At 51.6% G+C, this 13,527-nt stretch overlaps 1 protein-coding gene across 4 annotated transcripts in view; it reads right to left on the reverse strand.

Moving 5' to 3' along the window:
• Positions 1-461: 461 nt before the first annotated feature.
• The window catches only part of LOC100058291 (C-X-C chemokine receptor type 2), a 38,836-nt gene continuing 25,770 nt past the window's right edge, over positions 462-13,527 (reverse strand). For 2 of the 4 annotated variants that reach the window (XM_070270486.1, XM_070270487.1), the window contains one exon: positions 462-2,467. In XM_070270486.1, coding sequence (XP_070126587.1) covers positions 1,368-2,447 — 1,080 coding nt within the window. In that variant the 5' untranslated portion in view covers positions 2,448-2,467 and the 3' untranslated portion in view covers positions 462-1,367. Of the gene's footprint in view, positions 2,468-3,207; positions 3,434-3,819; positions 3,903-13,527 lie in introns of those variants that run through there. The other 2 variants (XM_005610610.3, XM_001491012.6) reach the window with 2 other exon arrangements.

The following is a 13,527-nucleotide window of genomic DNA, read 5'->3' on the forward strand; positions in this document are numbered from 1 at the left end:
CCCGGGCCCGAGCCTTACTCCACCCCTGGTCCCAACCCCACCTTGGACCTGCCTGAGTCTTACCCACCCAGTCCCCAGACTCTCCCTATTTCTGGATCTCTCCCTGTTCCTGACATCCATGCTTCTCTGACTGTCTGCCTCGTCCCTAGCTGCCACCCCATCCCTGGCTCCTCCTCCACCTCGGCTCCGACTCCAATCTGAATCCTGGATCCCAACCCAACCTTGATCTACACTCCACCTCTGAGCCTCACTCCATTCCCAACCACAAATCAAATGAAGTTTTTCTTTTATGTTTTCTTCCAAGAGTTTTATAGGTTTAGCTCTCGTGTTTAGGTGTTTGATCCATTTTGAGTTAATTTTGGTGTACAGTAAGAATTTCATTCTTTTGCATGTGGTTATCTACTTTTCCCAGCACCATTTGTTGAAAGATTATCTTTTCCCCATTAAATAATCTTGGCACATTTGTTGAAAATCATTTAACAATTTATGCTTAGGTTTATTTCTGGGCTCTTTATTCTCAAGTTCTTTTCATCCTTTGGCTCTATCAGCCTCATTGTCACAAAGTGGCTGCCTCAGCTCCACATATCACATCCTATAACAATATTCAAAGGCAGGGACCAGGAATATATGTGTGTGTCTCTCTCTCTTTTTAATCAGGAATATTTCTCAGGAGTCCCCCAGCCCCAGCAGACTTCTTCTTAAGCAATGGTGCACTGAAGCCGGTTTGTATCTGCTTAGGAAAGCAGATTATTACATTCTCTAGAATTTTGTGAGCTGATTACTAAACACCACCACCCTTCAAATGGCCATGGTGGCAGCATTTATACCAGGGAACTTGGCGAACGCTGCAGATCACGACATTTTCCCCAGAAGTGGAGTTGACCAGCACACTGTTAGTCAGAACGGGGTGATACGGCCACTCCTAGCTTAACGGGGTCTTGGAAAGTGAGCATCTGTCATTCTCGGCCTCTCTCAAGGGAGCTGGACCAGGCAAGCAGGCGGCAAAGGGAGAGCTGGGGAGGCACTGATGGTGTCACCACTGATGGCTCCCAGTGGCAGGAAGGTTTTGTAGTCACTTGAAAGAACGTCTTTCAAATGTCCCGGAAGACAGAGTGCTGTGGGCTCAGCAGACGGGCGGACAGAGCTCTGGCAGCAGACACAGCAATTCTGGCAGGGCTGGGGCACCAGGGCAGGCTTTCTAAGCCACACAGCGGGCACCCGGGAAGCACGTGGCCTCGGAACTTCCTGTAGCCACGATGGCGGCTCCTTGACCCGGAGACTGTGAGCAGCCAGGGGCCGTGAGGCTTGGAATGGGATGCTGAGGGGAAGGGAGGAGCCGTGAGGGGCTGCCACAGGGGCGGGGCGCCCTAGAGCGTGATAGAAGTGTTCCCTGAAGAAGAGCCCACAAAGGAAGGCCTGCTGTCCTTGGCCAAGAACTCCTTGCTGACCAGGCCGTGGATGGCCATGATCCTGAGCAGTCCGTGGCGAAACTTCTGGCCAATGAAGGCGTAGATGAGGGGATTGAGGCAGCTGTGGAAGAAGCCCAGAATCTCGGTGGCGTCCAGGGCCCGGTTAATGTCATTGCGACGCACACAGGTCTCCTGGATGACCTGGAGCCTCATGAGGGTGTCTGAGACCAGGACCAGGTTGTAGGGCAGCCAGCAGAGCAGGAAGACGAGCACGACAGCAAAGATGACCCGCATGGCCCGGTGCTTCTGCCCCATGTGGGCCTGAAACAGCGTGCGCAGGGTGAGACCGTAGCAGAACAGCATGACCAGCAGTGGCACGAGGAAGCCGAAGGTCTGGGGCAGGACCCGCATCACCATCCGCCATTTTGTTGTGTTGGCGCCCATGTCCTCGTAGCAGACTAGGACAGAAGAGGGAGAGGTGATGGCCTTTCGGAAGAGGAAGACGGGCAGGGCCAAGATGAAGGACAGGATCCAGATGCCCAAGCATATGAACTTGACCCAGTGCCGCTTCTGGGTCAGTGTGCGTGTGGCGTGGACGATGGCCAGGTAGCGGTCCACGCTGATGGAGGCCAGCAGTAGGATACCGCTGTAGAAGTTGACTTCCTTCAGGAGCGAGACCAGCTTGCACAGGACTGTGCCAAAGGTCCAGCCCTTTGCCTTGGAGGCGGCCCAGATAGGCAAGGTCAAGGCAAAGAGCAGGTCGGCCATGGCCAGGTTCAGCAGGTAGACATCAGTGACAGAGCGGCCAATCCGGCTGTATAAGATGACCAGCATCACCAGGGAGTTTCCCAGCAGGCTCAGCAGGAAGACCAGGGCATAGATGACAACCACAGCATACTTGTTGAGTGTCTCAGGGTCCATACTACAGGGACTGTAAGATGTTCCTGTGGGTAGTATGTCGGTGAAATTACCATACTCATCCCCAAACCATAACCACAGATCGGTATCATTCCACACATCTTGCAGGATGATAGTCATGGTTTGATCTAGTTGAAGGACTAGAAAGAAAGAAATGTGATTTAGTAACTCAGGTTCAAATCACGCTCACTGGGGATGTGAGAACAGTTACTGGGACATCTTTTCCTTCTCTGTTGGTTTGGCAGCTGAAGATTCCTTCCTTGGCCGCTGTCTCGCACTGCTTTAGAGGCCGGCTTCACAGTGTCATCAACCTCCCTAACCCCAAAGCCGGCCTGAGTCCGGGATACGATGGACTACAGGGGGAAAACCTTTGCCCTTGGCATTCCTACAACAGCCTCAGCTCTACCTACAATTCTTCCTCCATACTCGTTTCAGCTGCCTCCATCCTCAGCCACGTCTGTGCATCCAGACGGGAGGACCAGCTTGGTCTTGCACACTCAGGAAAGGGTCAGCGTTAAGCATAACGGAAGGAGGCCAACTTGTTCCCCGATGTCTGTTTGTATGTTATTTCCCCGTCTATGTTCTTCCTGATTCCTGTTTAACTTCTTAAAATCTACTGAGGGAAGGAAATGGTAGCAACAAACTGTATTAAAGTGCATTTGAAGGCTTCTCTCTAACGGAGTAATAAATGTTTCGGTCCTCTGTCTAAAGGAAGACTAAGCATTTAAGGGAAGTCCCCATCTTGGCCCCTGAAATCACCTCCTAAACATCCACAGAATCATTCAGCAGTTTTCAAATATTTTTTTCACTGTGAAACACTCTGTTGAAGCAAAATCTTACCAGAAGCCCAATATGTAAAACAGATAAAAATGTCACCTACGGAGGGTGGGGAGAGCGTGTGCCAATCTCTCCACCCACACAGCCAGGAGGAGGTGGCCCCAACACCCCAGGGCTCTCCAGAGGACAGTCTGAAAATGCCAGGAAACTTAGCAAGACTGGAAATAAGGGTCCCTGGTGTCTAGTGCTCCTTCTGTCCTGATTCTATCGTTAACAAGCTGGGTCACCGTGGGTGGTCCTTTCGCCTCCATGCAGTTCAGTTTTCTCGTCTGTGAAAGGAGGCAAGCAGAGTAGATGACCCCTGAGCTGCTTCCGAGCCTGAGCTTCGAGAAGTCCCTACAGATCCACACATTTTATTACGTCCTCTGCCTGCAGGATTGGCATTTTCACAGAAGGCAAAGTCTTAGGGCAAAGCATTGGGCAAATGTGGCCGTCTTCCCCGCAGAAAGGGAGAAATGTGACAAGAGGAGGTAAGAAGTCTCCTTGTCACCAACTATGGCCATGGAGGAGGTCAGAATTGAATACATGGTCACCAGGGAGGAGGCAGGAAGCCACCCAAGCAGAAATCTTCAGGTCCCAGAGAAATGGATGCATTTTCTAAAACCTAGCCTCCGTACCCCAAAGAAAGTCCTGGCGACCAGGAGTGGCTTCCTACCTGAGGCACCGGCCTGGCAGGTCCAACCGTAAGAGCCCAGAGCACAGAGACCAGTGACAGTGGTTAGAGAGAACTTGACAAATAAAGGGAAATAAGGAAGCCACGTCACAGCACACATCCTCTTCGAGCCCTGCCCCTAGGTCTAAAGCAGAGACTAAGTTGAGGGACCCCTAGACATCAGAGACCCCTGGGGTCCATACGTCCACACAGGGGCACCAGGCACGAAGACGGAGCCAAGCATCCGATATCTGAACTCTCCACTCTGTGAATGAACATTTTTATTCTCTTCCTTTTCCTGCATATATTTCCACGTTTATCCCTTAAATTCCCTAGAAGACCACCTTTGAAAGCTTCCCACTTGCCTGACGTGAACAAAGGGAAAATGATGTGACTTTTTCCAGTGGTAGTCCTCCGCTCAGGAGGCACTTGGGTGCAGGGTGGCGGGCAGCGGGCGGAGGAGCGCACTTCAGCTGGGTTTGCACAGCAGGTGCACAATTTCGGTCATATCGTAGGCTTCCTCGGGATGGCCCAGGCGCTGGTGGAGGTGTTGGTGATTTGCAGGGAAACTAACCCCCTCCGCTGCCAGCCGCTCCTTCGCACAACCATTGCCAAGGGTTAGCTGATTAGAATGCCCTGAGGCTGGGGCGTGGGCCACTCCTGGAGTGGGCTGGACAACACGGAGACCATGAGAGCTACACCATCAGTGACAGGAGGAGTTGGCTTAATGTCATTCTGCTCCTCGCCCAGGAGTGACGGATGGCTTCTCCGCAAACCTGCCTCAGCTGCTCCCAGCAGCGGGTGTGTGTCCCCCGGATTACTCCTCCAGTATTTCACTCCCTTCTCCGCTAGAACGTGAACCCTGCACTGTAATGATGTGTTCACATGGGCCCTCCCCGCTGGACCCTGAGCTGTAGAGAGCAGGGACCCTCCGATTCATGGTGGGCTCATCTGCCGGGGAACAGAGGACGCGCTCAACCGACGGTGTGGACTGGGTGACGTCGGACGGATCTCCTCTGATTCACGGAGCCTGGCTCAGCACCACCATTCAGCGTCGGCCACTTCCAGCCACAGCCACACGGTCGCACACAAGGTGCCCCTGAAGGCTCCCCCACCCCCCACCCGCCCGGCCGCCAGCCTGCTGTGTCTGCCGACGTTCTTTCCCAATCCTCCTGTATTGTTTAAAGTCAATGCAAATCTGTTCAGGTATAAAATCCACCCCTAGTAACACAAAGGCCAGATTTATCACCCCTCTGGCGCTTACAGTTCTGCCACCGCGAGCATATTTTTTAAGCTGTCATGCTCTCCCCCTGGGCTCTCAGATCATGGATAACTGGGAGCAGGATGTCTGAGGAGACACTTGCCCTCAGGTTGCCCATGCTTTGCTTGTTGGACTGCTGTGATCGGATGCCGAGACTCGAAAGGACTTGCAGACGGGGTAGTCGCCGAAGGGCGTGGACATTCCCTCTGTGAATCACCCAGGGACCCGGAGGCTCCTGGGGCGTAAAATAGTGACTGGAGCCACAGGAGAAAACAGACTGTCTGGGGCCTGGGCTGCAAAACGCCTGCGTGTGCACCAGCGCAAAGGGAGGCGATGGGGAAGTGCGTGTCTGCCACAAGGGGGCAGCAGTGGCTGGACAGGAAAGTCCTTGCAGGGGACCCACTGCAAAAGCACAGGGCTGGGGCAGCCCCATCTGATCCCTCGTTTGGAGCTCCTCTTTGTGTGTAACTCCCTTCTGCTTTTCCTAAGCCCTCAGTCAAGGCGGCTCAGCATTCCAGTCTATTTCAACGAATGACTGAGGTTTGGAGAAGGGTCTGGTCCAGCCTCAAGCTGGAGGAGTAAAGGGGAGCAGCCCTCCGGGTGCCGGTGGGGGTGGCAACCGCAGCAGCGTAGGTCTCCAGTGGGAAGATAATCTGGATGACAAGAGTTGGAAAGACTCTTTCCCCTCGTGGTAGGAAAGAGCATTTCACAGAAGGAGGGGGAAAAGGCACCTAGAGATGAGCTTGGAATAAAATTTCACCCACTTGAAAATGTGCCAGCGAGTTCACCCGCCCCACATGTCTTTCATACCACACCTCCCACTTACAACGGCTCCCTCGTCAACAGATCCATGACGTTCCTAATGGGAAAGCATCTCCCCATTCCGTGCAGAACATCCAGCACCAGAGATTGTTGTGACACGTGCAGCCTGAATGCCAGTCCGCTGGCAAACCCAGAGGCCTCTCCTTGCCACTGTGTTTTTAAATGGCAGCTTCTAAGCAAGAGCGTGTGAACGGCACGGCATGGCTGTAAGTATGTCTGCTGTGTCCCAGTGGCAGCTTTGATGCCAGCATCAGCATCCCCTCACATCCCTGCAGAAGACCCACTGGGGACCAAAGCAGAGACCAGAGAGATGGAGGAGAGAGCTCACACCTCTCCCCGGTCCCCATGCCCATCGGCACAGTGACAGGTCTGGGGGTGAGTATGTGACCTAAGATGACCCTCTCCGAGCCAGGTTCAGGTTGTTTGATGACTGCAGGAAAGCAAGTGCATAGTCGTCTTGCTGCTGGAAGCCATTTGCCACCATAAACGGCAAACCCGTCCAAGGACAGAAACTGGCGTGTGGATGGTGGCAGAGAAACGGCACCGGAGTCCTGGAGGCAGGTGCCCAGAGGACATCTCTCGGCACCCTCAGTTATGCGAGCCAGTGCATTATCTCTATTGAGATGACCTGTTCCCCACAACCCACCTCTGCCCAACTGAGGGAGTTCTGGAAACCAAAAGTGACCTAGGCTGAGAGGAGAAGGGAGGGATGTCAGCGCGTCACAGGGTCCAGGCTGCAGTGGTCAGGATGTGGCAGGACTTGACAGACGGGTGACCCAGGAGGGCTGGTGTGGACCTCCCAGCCCTGCTCACCAAGCTCTGGTGGAGGCCAGACAGGAACCTTGAAAAGCGACATGGGAACCCATCTGAGGACGCTCTCCCAGATGAATTCAGAAATCCTCATGAGGGACCCAGAGATCCCTGCTTTGCAGTCAGACAGACCAGGATTCAAATACTGGCCCTCCTTTATTCATTTATGACATTGGGCAAGTTCCTCAAGGTGAATTGAAAGATCTTCATCCATAAAAATGGGAATAATAATGTTTACCTCACGAGCCGTGTGGTGATGAAATGGGATAAGGTCGCGGGCTCTAGGACCAAACCACCTCAGGGCAAATCCCGGCTCTGCCCACGGCCAGTGTGTGCCCTTAGGAAGCGTAGATAGTCACTCTGTGCCTCAGTTTTCTCATCTGTAAAATGGGTATAAAAGGAGGACCTAGCTCATAGGATTGGGATGAGAATCAATGAGTTAACACATGTCAAGTGCTTAACACAGTATCTGGCAGATAATAAATGTTCCATCACTTTTAGCTGTCTTTATACACGCCCCCCAGGGTCCTGTTGGGGGAATACGTACCACACACACTAAACACCGCAGACTCTCTGACCCCGTGATCCCACTTCATGCGAGGAGAGAGAGGGAGGGAGGGCAAAGTTCATCCCAGGGCCGTTTATAATGTCCTTCTAAAAACTATTATCCAAATTATAGTAGATTTATAAAATGGAACACTGTGCTTCTATTAAACACAGTAATCTGTAGCCACAATTAGTGCTGTGGGAATGTATCTATACTAGAATACCGAGCAGAAACAAAGGCTCACAAGCTGAATGTTCCGTATGAGAACCTTTGATATAAAGGTGTGTACGCAGGTGCACGGGGAAGACACCGGGGAGAGAGGATGAAAATGTCAGCAGTGGTTATCTCGTGGTGCTGGGCTTACTGATATTTGCATTTTTGCTTCTATCTTTTGACGTTGCCCAACTTCTAAAATGAGCATTACTTTTGCAATCAGAAAAAAAAACAGGTATTTAGCCGTTTTCATTAAAAATTAATAAGTAACTCTCCAATGGTCATTTTCCCTCTCCTCACTCAGATCTGCCTGTCCAGCTCCCGTGCCCTAACCCAGTCCCCTGCTGTCGGAGTTTTCAGACTGTATGACGTTCGTCTTCAGGCGTCTTTCCCGCTGGACTGTGACACAGAATAGTGATTCAGACAGCACCCCTTCCTTTTCTCCTTGCCCCTCTGTAAAGGATTCTATTTTGCATCCGCAGGGCCTGAAAAGTGTGTGACACACACCAGTAGACACCTAACAGGGAGCAGGCGTGTGACGGGTGCAGTCGCACGGGGCCTGGCGCTCAGGAGAGCCCTGCACTCGGGTGTCATGCCCGGCAGTCACCTCCTTGAAACTGTTAATAATTTTGTGTTGGACTTTGTGTCTCACGAATGAAGTCTGACAGAACAATGGAGCTTGGAGTTCAGCTCATGTGCAGTCCCCCCTCTTGTTGCCTCCCCGGGACAGGGGGCTCAGCCCTCCACTCCCCCATCCCAAGAGCATCTCATGCCTCAGGGAGCACAACATTAAACAACAAATAAAAAACACTGGTCCCCTTAAGAGAAAGACCAAGGAAGAAAAAGAAACAAGCTTTTCCCCTGCTTTTTCAACAGAGGCCCTCCGTTTTCATTTTGCGCCGGGTCCTGAAAATTACGCAGCCAGCCCTGACACCAAATAAATATCTGTTAGATGGATGAAATGTTGAAGGAGTGGAGGGAAGGTAAACGGCAGGTTGGAACTTTTATCTTAGCTCTGTTGGTGGCGACTTCTTCCTTCCAACAGCTCAAGCCAAAATTCGTGGACTCGTTGTCGACAGCTCTTTATCCCTTACACCCAACGTTCAATCTACCAGAAAATTCTGCGGACTCTGCTGGAATAAACTCCGAGTCCTATTGCTCCTCGCCTGCCCTGCTGCTGCCCCGGCCCCGCCACCGTCCCTTCTCACCCAGGTGCCTGTAGCGACCCCCAGACTTCCCTGCGTCTGCCCCTCCTCTCTGCGGTCCATGCGCATCGTGCCAGCCAGACTGATCCTTTTACCTTCTCAGTCAGAGCACTACGCTCCATGTCCCAAAGAATGAATTTCGCTGCTTTAATTTTTTTAAGTGCGTTCTAAGTAACTTCGTGGTGGAGAAATCTGGCAAACACCGCCTTAACCAAGTGAGGAAGGCTGACACCACCAGGGATGCTGTGTGGGTTTCATGCGCCCCCCGTACACGTGATGAGAAGGGCACCCACCTCTGTCATAGGCCCTCCACCCATCTACCATGAGAAAACACCCGACAAGCCCAGACGGGGGCGCTCTACAGGACCCCGCCAGCACGCCTCCACACCACCAAGGCCGTGAAAAACAAGGGGAGGCTGAGCAAAACCCTCCCAGGCCTCAGGAGACTGGGGAGACCTATCCACTGAATGACTGCAGTCCCCCGGGCTGGATCCGGGTACAGGAAGAGGAGATCATGGGAAAACTGGTAATGGTGAAATAAGACATGGAAACAAGAAATGGAGATAATGGTGAAATCCAAATAAAATTGGGAGTTTAGTTAATACTTGTCTTTAAAGTTGTTACCTATTTTATTTTATTGAGTTTTGGGGTTTTTTTTAAGATTTTATTTTTCCTTTTTCTCCCCAAAGCCCCCTGGTACATGGTTGTGTATTTTTAGTTGTGGGTCCTTCTAGTTGTGGCATGTGGGACGCCGCCTCAGCGTGGCCTGATGAGCCGTGCCATGTCTGCACCCAGGATCCGAACCGGCAAAACCCTGGGCCGCCAAAGCGGAGCGTGAGAACTTAACTACTCGGCCACGGGGCCGGCCCTGAATTTTATTTTTTAAATCATGAATAGTTATTGAATTTTGACAAAGGCCTATGAAGATATATGAAGATAGAAGGCATATGACTTTTTTTCTTCGATATTTTAGCCTGTGAATTATATTAATGGTTTTCTAATATTGAATAATGCTCGCACTGGGGGCATATATCCCACTTAATCCCAAAAAAAAGTGAATTCAGAAAAAGCTAGAATCCTTAACATAGCTTTCAAGGCCTTCTCCACCGCTCCTCCAGCCCCGCCCCGGCCCACCTCATTATCCTTCTGTGCTGGTCCTCTAGAGCCCCACGACAAAACACCACAAACTTGATGGCTTCAACAACACAGATTTACTGTCTCGCGGTTCTGGAGGCTAGAAGGCCAAGATCGGGGTGTCAGCTGAGTTGGTTCCTTGTGAGGGCTGCGAGGGAGCATCTGTTCCACGCCTCTCCCCTGGCTTCTGGGGTTTGCTGGCCATCTTTGGTGTCCCTCTGTTGTAGGAGTGTCACCTCAGTCCCCGCCTTCATCTTCACGTAGCGTCCTCCTTGTGTGCCTGTGTCCGTGGCCAAGCTTCCCCTGTGATAAGGACACTAGTCATATTGCATTAAGGCTCCCTCTAATGACCCCATCTTAACCGATTACATCTGCAACGACCCTCTTTCCAAATACGGTCCCATTCTTGTTTTTTCCTTTTCTCTTTAATAAAATATCTTGTACACCACCCAAAGACTAATTACCATCCGTCCCCGTACACATGTGTGGTGTGTCCTTTTGCCCTCCCCCCTTCCCCGCTGGTAACTGACAATTAGTCTCTATGTCTGTGTTTGTTGTTGTTGTTGTTTTTATCCTCCACTTAGGAGTGAAATCATATGGTATTTGACTTCCTCCAAATAAGGCCCCATTCTGATGTACTGGGGGTTAGGACTTCAACACACAAGGGAGGGGCACAATTCAGCCCACGGCATCCTCTGACTGTATCCTCCTACCGTGCCCCTTAGAGCTCCTCTCCAGCCATACGGGCCTCCAGGCTCAGGACCCTGCCTCTGCGGTTTGCTCTTCTTGGAGTGCTCTCCCATAAATATTCCCACAGGTGCCTCCCTCACCTCCTCGGAGCGTTTTCTCAAATGCCACCTTCTCACCGAGGCCCCCCATCCACCTATTCACACTAGCACCCGCCCTAGCGTTCTTGCTGTCCCTTTTGATGCTGTATTTTAAACATCTTCCTCTTCCCACCGCACTCGTACTTCCTAACATACTGTACACTAGGGTTTTTTCTCTCTCTCCTCTCTAGAAATATAAGCTTCACAGGGCAGAGATCTTTATCATTTTAATCACTGTTTCTCAAGTGCCTGGGAGACAGCATGGCAAGGAGGGTGCCGTAAAAAGTCCTCGAAGAAGGGGCCTGCCTGGTTGCGTAGTTAAGTTTGCATGCTCCACTTCTGCTGCTCGGGGTTCGCCGGTTCACGTCCTGGGCACGGATACTCACCGCTCATCAAGACATGCTTTGGCAGTGTCCCACATAGAAGAACTAGAATGACCTACAACTAGGATATACGACCATGTATTGAGGCTTTGGGGAGAAAAAAAAGAGAGGAAGATTGGCAACAGATGTTAGCTCAGAGCCAATCTTCCTCACCAAAAAGCAAAAGGAAAAAAAAAGTTGTTGAAGAAAGAAAAGCAAAGGAAAGGAAGATGGATTCTATCTCTACAGACTGGGAGACCCACAAGTGACTTGGCTTCTGTTGATCTCCGGCCTCTGGGAAAGTGCACTGGAGGGAAAATTGATGCCGCCAGCGCTGTAAGAAATGACTTGCGATGCATGATAGCGGTACTGACAACACCTGAGATCAAGCAAGGACGACAAAAAATCTACACCTGGTGGCCAGGGGCTGTATTTGCAAGATCAGTCCAGGAGAGGGCAGCATTACCTTCAAATCAAAGCAAACAAGGGCGGGCGGGCGGACAGGGAAATAACCCCGGTGAAGCGGGCTCTACCCCCAGAAGTCGGGTTAGGCAGCGACATCTAGAGCCTCGCCCCACCCTTTAAGGTTTGCAAACCCTTTCACATACCTTCGTTCTCCCCTTCAGGTCTTCCCAGATGAGAGGTTAGCAATGGCCAGAGCGTGCGCGCAGTTTGAGACAAAGTTCCCGCGCACAGTTTGAGACAAGCAAAGTTCATCACCCCTGTGGTCGCACGTCAATCACAGGCTTGTTGCTTGTCACAGGCTTCAAGTGCTTAATAGCCCTGTCGCTGTGGTCACTGCCCTTCCTCCACAGGCCTTTCCTCCAGACCAGCGGCTCTCAGCCTCACGGTGGGAACCCACACTTCCAAATACAGCGCGATTAAAATACAGCGAAGCAGTTACAAGCAATCAAAATTAAATTTCAGAGAACTGAAAATCTTTTCACTGTTCTCTCACAGCTCACTTTTTGTTCTTCATCAGCCCAGGCTGCCATCACAAAATATGGTAGACTGGGTGGCTTGGACGGCAGGTATTTATTTCTCACTGCTCTGGAGGCTGGAAGTCTGGGGGGGTGCCAGCATGGCTGGGATCTTGGTGAGGGCCCACCTCCCGGCGTGCAGACGTCCGTCTTCTTGCTCTGCCCTCACATAGCAGAGAGAGCTCTGGGCCCTTCCTCTTGTTACAAGGACACCAGCCCCATATGGGGGCCTCCCCCTCATGACCTCCTCTGAGCCCAACTGCCTCCCACATGCCCCACCTCCAGATACCCTCACATTGAGGGTTAGGGCTTCAGCAGATGAATTTGATGGTTCCGGCAAATTTGGTGTCTGGCAAGGACTTCTGATTTATCCTTCCATTTTTGTTCCTTTTTTCTAATTCTACTAAAATGTAATCACAAGAAATGATCTCCATTGCAGTATTTTATTTTTCAAAAAACAAAAATATGAATTTTGAGGGGACACAAGTATTCAGTCTGTAACAAGCACCACGTCATGGTTTGAATAGAAGAATTTCCTCCAAGGCAAGAACCGAGGCAAGGTTCTAGCAAGTTCCAACAAACTTCAATCTGCCTTGAATGCAGCCTTGCTTATTTTCGCTTCCGTGCAGTCAGCTGTGCGAGCTCCGTGTGGCCCAGCCAGTTTAAGCAACATTCTGTCTGACAGACACGGCTGGCAGCCTGGCATGCTTGGCCACCGTAAAAACACGCTGTGCGAACGGCTCCCTGGCGGTGGAAGGGCCGGAGGTGGGAGCCGGCAGATGGGGGACAGGTGGGGAGAGGACTTTCCATTACTACTTTTTAAGATGCCTTCTTTTTGAAACATGTGATGTGGTTCCCGTTACAAATTTTCACTGGAAAATATGATCTTAAAATGTTAAAAACTAATTACTGAAGCCTGCGGGTGGGGGGAATGTGGACACTCTGAGGACACTCCGTAAGCTCTGACATCTGCGGATGTGTGTCTTCTGGCTGCTCTGTGTCAGCTTCCACCCAGAGCCAAGGGGGCCTTCAGCCACTTCCAGGAGACATCTTCACTTGTCACTTATCTTAGTTCCCTCCACTCCCACTGACTCCAGATCAGCTCGCTGTGGACTCTCTCGGTCCCTGTCTCTTTCCTGTCACTGATCTGCCTAGATCCCCACGCTCTCAGTCCCTCCACTGCCATCCAGGGCCTCTTGGCCACTCCTCATCCCCCACTCGGCCCCCTCTGCCTGTACCATTTCCAGATGCAATTCCAAATACCCCAGCTCCCCCAGGCACCAAGGGAAGCGCACGCTCTGGGTTTTCGTCTCGCCCTGCCAGTGAATTCTCCCTGCCTGGTTTTGACTATTGAGACCCACCTCCTCGCCCCGGGAATAGTCCCATCTTCTTTCACTTAAAATAAGGCCCTTGACTTGCACGTGCATCCCTCCAGCTTCCTGCCGAAACCCCTCTCCCAGGGCCAGCATCACCCACCCCAGCGCCTGCAGGTCAGTTACCTTGGCTGCACAGGTTGGTTTCTTTGTAATTTGTTCATTTAAACTGGAATT

This window comes from Equus caballus, chromosome 6, assembly GCF_041296265.1.
Source record: "Equus caballus isolate H_3958 breed thoroughbred chromosome 6, TB-T2T, whole genome shotgun sequence".
Classification (NCBI taxonomy): domain Eukaryota; kingdom Metazoa; phylum Chordata; class Mammalia; order Perissodactyla; family Equidae; genus Equus; species Equus caballus.